Source organism: Nicotiana tabacum, chromosome 14 (genome assembly GCF_000715075.1).
Source record: "Nicotiana tabacum cultivar K326 chromosome 14, ASM71507v2, whole genome shotgun sequence".
NCBI classification, from domain to species: Eukaryota; Viridiplantae; Streptophyta; class Magnoliopsida; order Solanales; family Solanaceae; genus Nicotiana; species Nicotiana tabacum.
In genome coordinates, this window is record NC_134093.1 from 84,853,027 (window position 1) to 84,862,435 (window position 9,409).

The 9,409-nt window shown below is 34.9% G+C and overlaps 1 protein-coding gene across 1 annotated transcript; it reads right to left on the minus strand.

Annotated features, from left to right (window-relative positions):
• Positions 1-6,835: 6,835 nt before the first annotated feature.
• Positions 6,836-8,982, minus strand: LOC107762295 (uncharacterized). The gene is made up of 3 exons (XM_016580639.2): positions 8,808-8,982; positions 8,348-8,430; positions 6,836-7,455 (listed from the first exon to the last, which is right to left on the minus strand). The coding sequence occupies exons 1-3, from the start codon at positions 8,899-8,901 to the stop codon at positions 7,234-7,236; spliced, it is 399 nt and encodes a 132-aa protein (XP_016436125.1). The 5' UTR covers positions 8,902-8,982; the 3' UTR covers positions 6,836-7,233.
• Positions 8,983-9,409: the final 427 nt, after the last annotated feature.

Consider the following 9,409-nt stretch of genomic DNA (forward strand, 5'->3'; position numbering starts at 1 on the left):
AAACGATAAATAAATAAGAACAAAAATTAGATTAATAACTAAAATTAAAGGAGATAACAAGCATGACTAAGAACTTAGTCTTTTCGAGGATAAAAGTAAAAGCAATATTTAAGTGTTCAAACTAACGTAACAAGATAATAGATTATGGCTTTTGTGTGCAGAATGTTTCATGTCCCTATAATGGTTGTTAATCCAGCTATTTATAGTCCTATTTAGGGGGACAAGATTCTCAAATCAAGCTACTCTTGAATAAGAATAAAATCGTCATTAATGGTTGCATAACGGTTGGCTTTAAATGCAGATATTCTCTGTAATGGATGTCCAATGAATGTTACCCGATGACAATGCTATAAATCTTTGCTATCGGTTGTTCTGTCTTTGGGGCTTGTTCGACACTAATCGCTCGCTGCTTACAGCCGGTGACAATTGACTCATATCCCACATGTCTTTAGTGTCACGTGGCACACCGTCATTCGCCTAGATGTCATCAACTAGTTTTACCCCATACAATATAGATATACAAAAAATATATATTTATTTTTTCGGCTATTATTTTGATAACGGCTATACAGTGCAATTTTTCCTAAAATAAACATGCCGCATATTATAAAATGAAAAAGAAATGGACATGAGTAGATACATGTAATTGTTTTTATCTTTTATGGATATATATCATTAATCTTGGATGATATTAGAAAATAGACACTTTTAACTCTTATTATTAAAATTTAACCAGTATTTACAAAAATTATTAGCATTTAGCCCCTCCTTTTACACAGAAAATATTCTAGACAAATAAAATACGAAACAACACAAATAATCGGTGTTGAAGTTCGAAGATTTTACGAGTGAAATCCCAAGATAATGTACTGGGTTCAAACCCAGCAACGTTTCATGGAGTTCAAGCCCCATTAATGATTCACGGGGTTCAAACTTTAAGAATCTAAATGTGAAAATTTGTTGAAGTTTTAAACCCCAAGAACGATTCTTAGGATCCGGACCTTTATAAGTTCGAATTGCACCTACAATCACGGGATTCAAACTTTTAAAATTTTTTTTTTTGGTAAAAATAAAAAATCACAGAGGAAACAAAACTAATCTGCATGAAGAATTGGGTAAGACATCTATTCACTATATATATTTAAAAAATACATGTAAACATTAAATACAATTGAGGAATGGGCCAAATGGCATATGCTCTAAAGAATTTACCTGTTACGGTTCCGAACTAATCTCTATTTTGCAACAAAGAAAGTGTAGATATATCCGATTTTTAGGTCATTATTGAACTTATAGTCATATTGTTCAAAAAATTGTAACTTTACCCACTTTGGGACACACTTCAGCAATTGTGTTGAAGTTTCAAAATTCGCTTCTAAAGTAGAAATTTTCGCGTCTAAATTTCTCTTCGTGACAGTACAAACTTCAGATGCGCAGTTATAAATTTTGGATAATATTCACATCTAAAGTTTTCCCCCTGACAGTGCAAACTCTAGACAATCGCATGTTATGTAGTGTAAACTTCCAAGTGCAAAAATTTTACTTAAGACTAATTAGTCTGAAGTGTAATCAAAGTTTTTGCATAAAATTAAGATGGATTAATTTGAAGTGCAAATTGCCTAGAAATAAAAATTTGTTCTTCGAATTCTAACAATCCGGTACACGGTTCAATGTCCAAATCTACTCCAAATAAGCTTAAATATAAAGCATAACTTTCAAATATCATAAAAAATAATAAATCTAACAAACTCATTTTGCAAGTAGGAAGAAGAAGGAGAAGAAACTCTAAGCAGTAATAAGAAAGAAGCGCCATAGCGCGCAGCTCATCATCCTTAAAATACCTTAAAACCTGCTCACAAACACCATATAAATTTACCGTCAAATCTATTTTTGTACAATAACTAAGAAGAAGAAAAAAGATTAAATGGGAACAACCAAATAGGACGCCCCATAATATTTTTACATTTGCAACGCTACAGTTTCAATAATCTCATGGAGCATATGCTCATGAGCTTCATCTTTTATTTCATCCCTATTTGCAGTCAAGATGTGTTCTGGTGCTAATCCCCTTCTAGGTTTTACAGTGGGTTCATCTTTAGTTTAGAACTACAGCATAGTGTGCTGGGGTTATACTTGTTACAGTTTCGAACTCCAATCTACGGTGCCGGAATTTTACCTATAAAATTTTTTAGAGTTTCATCCGTAGAAAATTTTAAAACTATAGAAACAAATTATGGGATTTGAACTTATAAATGTTCAGACTCCAGTAGTTCTTCCTAGAGTTCTTCCCAATTTTACATAGGAATATTTTTGTTCAAATTTTATTTGCGCGTTAAAAAGTGACTATTTTGCAAATACAATTTAAAAGGTGGCTAAACTCTAATAGTATACTAAAATAGCGACTACATTAACCATTTTTTTCATAAATCTTCCTTTACTAACCGTAACCTTTTTTCAAGATATTGAATACGTGAAGCTACTAACAATGAGCCGAAGAATTGAAAAGGTATCGGCTGTGGAGTCACCTTCTTCTAAGCTCCATTGCATGATATGACATTTTCGTTCAAATATAAATATAGGCTTTCACACGCCATAAACTAAGACACATAAGCTAATAAGGAACTTGTAAAATTCAAGAGCTCATTTTTAACGTCCGTCCAGTGAATTTTAAATATAGGCTTTCACCGTCATTTTGACATCGTTCACATTCTATTTTCTTCATAAACTATTTCTTCTCTTTGTTTGTGACTTGTGTCAGGAATACACAAATGAGAAGATAACTATTGGTTATACCAATGATAAATTTTGGCCACATCTTCAATTTTTTCATCACATGTAATGATTTGATCGATCGTTTTACTTTCTAAATCCCCATTTTTCTAATTAATTGTTTTATGACTTGCGGGGATGGTTAGTTCAGGTTTGGAAGTATTTGGGTTAAAATTGGAACACTTAGTTCCTTAAAAGTAGCCTATAATGGTTAAGTTTGACTTGAGTCAACATTTTGAGTAAACGACCTCAGAACTGGGATTTGACGATTCCAATAGGTTCGTATAATGATTTTGGATTTAGACGTGTGTTCGGATTGGGTTTCGGATGACCTGGGAGCGTTTCAGCGCATAATACTGAAAGTTGGCGCATTTTAGGTTTTACAAGTTCTTTAAGTTTGGTTTGGAGTAGACTTTGGTATTATCGAGGTCCGTTTGCGATTCTGAGCCTGGAAAATAGTTCCGTATGGTGATTTAAGACTTGCACGCAAAATTTGGCGTCATTCCGAGTTGATTTGATAGGAATCGGACGTGCGGAAGTATTTTTTTGAAGCTTTTGAGTTTCATGATTTGATTCATGTGTTTTGGCATCCGATTCGTATTTCTAGATGTTATTTTGATTTTTCGATCACGCGAGCAAGGTCCGTATTATATTATTGGATGTGGGAGAGTAATTGGACGGGGTCTCGGGGGCCCTGGATGCAAAATGTATTGGAATCAGACTCAGAATTTGGCATGGGGGACTGCTGGTGCTTCAGGTCTGGTGCGTTCGCACTTGCGTGGATTTAGCTGTAGGTACGAGTTCGTAGAAGCGGCCCAGTGGTCGTAGAAACGGATTTGAGGCTGGAGCTGGGTGGTCGCAGGTGCGAGGATTTTTCGCATCTGCGCCCCCGCAGATGCGGACTTGGGCTGGCCAGCTGTGGGTCTTAAAAGCGAAAGGAATTCGCAGAAGCGGCACCCCCTCCGCAGAAGCGAAGAAGCTGTAGACAGTGGGGGGTCGCACGTGCAACCTTTTGACCGCACCTGCGGTTCCGCAGATGCGATCAAGTAGCTGCAGGTGCAAAAATAGTTGGGGCAGTGAGGGCTTTTATTGCGGGACTTAGACCTTTTTCCTCACATTTTCATTTAGTCTTGGGAGATTTTGAGAGCACATTTGAGAGGAGATTCTCATCAATATCCTAAGGTAAGTAACTTTCGCCCATTTTTAAGTTAATTATGTGGGTTGTAGGTAGATTAAACATGGAAAGATTGTGAAAACTTGTGAGATTTGTGAAGAACCTAGGGTTTTGGTAAAAATAGGATTTGACTGCGAAATTGATTATGGAATTAAGTAAAAATTATATATTTGAGTTTGTGAGGCTATGGGTAATGTTGGCCCGGGGGCGAATTTTAAGAATCTTCTAATTTGGGTTGGGTAATTACTCTAATAGCGAAATTATAAACTTTTGAGTATATATTGATTAAATTATATAATATTTGACTAGTTTCGGATTGTTCGGCATCGACTTGGGGCTTTTAGAGCAGATTAGTTGATCGAAAGTGAGCTTGAAAATGAGGTAAGTCTCTGGCCTAACCTTGTAAGAGAAAACTCATCCCCTTAGGTATATCGTGTTGTGTATTACTTGTCTGCGGAGCTACGTACGCACGAGGTGATGAGAGTCTGTGCGTAGCTAAATTCCATGATATGTTCGGGTAGACTTAGATCCACATCATGATTTTAATTATATCGTTGTGTTTATCATGCGTATTAACTGTCTTGAATAGGCTGAGACTGGGGATTTTAAAGTTGCAATTATCGAATTAGCCTTCTTATTGTGAAAAATTGAGGAATACTTAATAACTATGAAGAAATCCATGTCCTCTCACTTCACAAGTACTTCCGTGAGCGAGGTAAACTTCCCTACTCTAATGGGATCGGGTCGTTCGCCTCGGCAGTACAGTAATACCACTCTTATGGGATCGGGTTGTTCACCTCGATAGTATGATGGTAACACTATTCTTATAGGATCGGGCTGTTCGCCTCGGCAGTACAATAGCACCACTCGTATGAGATCGGGCCGCTTGCCTCGGTAGTATGATGGTAACACTATTCTTATGGGATCAGGTTGTTCGCCTCAACAGTATGATGGTAACACTATTCATATGGGATCGGGTCGTTCGCCTCGGCAGTACTGAATACCACTATTCTGATGGGATCGGGCCGTTCGCCTCGGCATCTTCGTGCTTAATAATCGAAACAGGTTCCGGTTTAGATATAATTGAGTTAGGGCCTTCACGGCCAGTCTTGAGATGTTGGTGAGGTGTTACGGATTCATGTTGTATTTACAGTAGTTGCTTTTATTTGTCTCATTGATACCTATTGTATGCTCACCATGTCTACTTTATGCACTTTTATTATTGTTATTGACCTCTAGTAAGTGTCAAGTCGACCCCTCATCACTACTTCTTCGAGGTTAGACTAGATACTTACTGGGTATGCATTGTTCTTCGTACTCACGCTACACTTCTGTACTGATGTGCAGGTACTGAAACAGGTTCCACTAGTGGTCACGCGGGCGCGTAGACTATCATTACGGAGACTTAGGGGTAAGTTGCTTGCCTTGCTACGATCCGCAGCACCGGAGTCTCATTCTATCTTATTTACTATTCCTGTCTATTACTTTCGGACATTAGTTTTAGTAATTTTGTATATTCTCTAGATTACTCATGTACTTGTGACGCCGAGTATTTAGGATTTGTAGCACTTATGTACTATTGTACTTGTCATTTTTATCATCGCAAACTAGGTACTTGTTATGCTGATATTTTGTTTAAAAAGACTTATCACAGTTGCATGAGATTCAGTGTAATTAAAAATATGTTGAAAGGGGATAAATAAATAGTAGTTTCGCTTGTGGGCTTGCCTAACGGCGGCGTTAGGTGCAGTCTCGACCTATAGCCTGTTTGGCCAAGATGGAGAAATCAACTTATTTTGAGAAGTACTTTTGAAAAAAGTACTTTTGGAGAGAAGCAGTTTGTGTTTGGCTAATCACTCTGAAAAGCACTTTTGAGCAATAATTTGTGATTGGCCAAGCTTTTCAGAAAATGCTTTTAAGTATCAAATTACGAATAAGGACATAATAGATTTACTTAATAGTTAATATTATAAGTAAATAAATAATCTTAATAACTTGTTGTTACAGGCAATAATTAAATATTTTTATTTTATTTAAGTAAAATATGAAAATAAAATTTATAAGTACTTAATTCTTTAATATAAGTTAAATATATTAAAAATTATTCAAGAAATATAAAAGCATTCACCCCTAAAGTCACTATATATTTGAAAGATATCCTAAAAATAATAAGAAATATTTATACATTAATATCTTAAGTATTAGGTTTAACGGTTATTTTAGTATATACTATATTTTGTTAAGGGTATTTTTGATAAGAAAAAAAATCAAAACTGCTTCTGTTTCTGCTTTTGGGAAGAAGTTACTTTTTTCTGCTTCTCAGAAACTGCTTCTGCTTCTTCCCAAACCCCAAAAAAACTTGGCCAAATATTTCAAGTTAGGAATAAAAAGTGATTTTGAGAAAAAAAAATAAAAATAAAAAATAAAAATAATTTTGACCTCCCGAGAAACTTGCCAAACAAGCTACTAGTATGGAATTGGGTCATGACATCACATGTTTCTGCCAATTTGTTTCCGCTAATGATTTTCTCTGCAAATTTACTCCCTTATTCTTTTCTTATTTTTAGTTTTTCCTTTCAACAAATGGGGTTGGATCCACAACTTTGTATTTTTTTTTAATATCAATGGTATCCAAAGCAGCTTGTAGATACTAATTTTTACGCTGCTACCTCTCCTATAACTTTGCCTTTTTTTAAATAACGGTTGTATGCCACTTTTTTTACCTGTTACCTGCTACCGCCCATAACTTTACCACTAAAACACACAAGTTAAGCAGAACTAGTCATTAAAACACACAAGTTAAGCATGAGTCAACGAAGTTTACTATATGTAAGTGAGATAATAATATCAAGACTCAATCAAACCACACTAACATTGACAACACTTAAAGAATACAACCAAATGTACAGTGCCTAATCAATTCTACAACCCTATTACATACAGTGACAATATTAAAAATAGGTAGGTCACATAACAACTTCCCTATGCTTGTTTTTACAACCAAAGTAGCCAAAAGAAGATAAGTGATCCATCCCTATAATTTATACTATTCGAGGGGCACTTCACTTGTAGGGTGGAAAATTGTGAGGCCCAAACCTAAACATCACTTATCGTACTATGGTAAAAAGTAATATAATAAATATAAAGTGTACTTCTAATTTCTATATTGCTCGACCTTTTCAAAAATATTGATTGGTGTGTATTGGATCCTCCAAAAATAGTGCTTTAACATATTTGGAGGATCCGACATGAATGCAGCAACATATTTTGAGAGTCGAGCAACATAACTTCTAATGTTTAGTTGTAGGATAGTAATTATGGATTGGAGGCTTGCGGCGAGGCCGGGCCCTTCCACTATAATCCTTCCACATCAGGTTTGCTACTTCATCTGCTGCATCAAGAAACTGATCCTTAGAATCATCTTTCTTTGCTCTCTCATTATGATGTGCCTTCAAAGTTGTCTTGCTAGAGCTGGCTTTCTTCGATGCTGCATTAGGCTCATGTGTTTCCACCTATCATATAGTTAATTTCATTGTATCAGAATGCAAGTATATATCCCAAAGCAATGTTTTAGATTTTAGTTAATTGGTACTCCTTTGATTGGCACGTAATTTAAAAAAAAAAAATTAAAATTTGTGGTATAAAATAATCTATACATATTTGTATGACTATAAATCTACTCAATAAGAATAAAATAAGAAGTAAAGTTAAATTATTTATCTAAATATAGAAAGATATTATTTTTTTTGGGACAAACTAAAACAGAAAATGTCATCATGGATAGAGTACTACTTAGCATATTTTTTCTCCTTCTCGTGAGAGGAGCTTTTAACTCATATACAATGACAATACACACAAAAACTTGCACTATCAATGCATTTTAACATGTGTAGTGTGTCTATATATGTGTTTCATTTTAGGAAGAGGACCGGGAAAGGTGTTGATGCACCGAAAGGTTGATTGAAATTGAATATAAAATTGAAGATGTAGAATAGCAACAAGACTCATCTTTGGAAGAAAAAAAAAGGAACTCTTATACTTGTAGTAATTTCGATACAAAACCATTTAAGGGAAGAGTTTAACAAATTATATATAACAATATTGTAAAATCGTATTGACTTAAGATAGCAACCATGTTCTTGGAATTTGATATATTGTGTTGTGGCTTGGTTAATTATAAATGATGGAAGACATCGTATCTATGCTAGAACACTAGATATTCTAGACAATTTAGTAGCATACATAAATATATAGAATATTGTTCTACATATAAGATTTTATATATATTGGATATTACATATCTTCCACAAAAATATCTTCTTTGCAAGATAAATTTTTCTTCAAACTTGTAGAAAATCACAGATTAATTTTCAGCAGAAGGGGGTGTTGAATGAGAAAGAGAACCTGAACGTTAATGTGATGTTTTTCCGGTCCCTGAATATGGATATTTTCCAGCATTTTTCTTCCTCCAATCTTCCTTACTATTCCTGCATAGAAGACCAAGAATTTAGCAAAAGCAAAAGAAAAGGCCAGTGCTCCTAATTAGGGTAATGGAATGGAAAACTATTTTCAGAAAATAAATTATTTTCTAATGTTTGGTTGTTAGGAAACATGACTTCCTTCACTCTGGAGCCGAAGTTATTTTACTTCACAATTATCATAAATCTTAGCTTCATGACATCATTGCCTTAACCGGCCAACACTTTGACATTATTATGAATTTTTTATACAAAAAAATTCATCAAAACCCACTCTAATAAAATCGAATAAAAACATTTTCTGAAATATAAGTGGCTTCAATCCTACCAAACACACTAAAAGGAGGGGGGGGGGGGGGGGGAGAAATGGATATAACTGTACTTACCTAACTGAGTATGAGCAGAAGAGGACTGGTCTAGGACAAGCAAAACAACGACCATAAGAATGAGTGACAATTGTATGAAACGAGTGGAACTCATTTTTGAACAGTGAGTTTTTCTTTCTTAAAAAACATGAAAGTGATTGTTTTCCTCATGAAGTGAGAGGGACAAGGTACTAACTACTAACACAAAGATTGGGTTTTTATAGAGAGTTCAAAATCAACTCATAGTCAAAGCTAGGGTACCGCCGTACAGACATCTACCTTATTCTAATATATGAACCCTGACATCGTGCGTGTAGTACTTTGGAAATCTCAATTTGTAAAAGATTCTAAATGGAGTAAATAAGTAAATATAATGTACGTACTATTAGTAGTAGTTGTTGTTTTCTCTTCTAACAGCTTCCTTGGGTTAAATGTATGTTTATCACTAGGATTAGTTTCTTTATAAGCTATAAGCTATTTGCAATCTATTCGTCTGATTAATCTAGCTAGCCAGATTCGGGTCGGGTAAGACCTCCTTACCAAGAAGTTTTAAATTCCATTCTCCTGACTCGAAATTGGGGCCTTTAAGTAAAGGTCCAACCATCTCACCGCATCCCTCGATA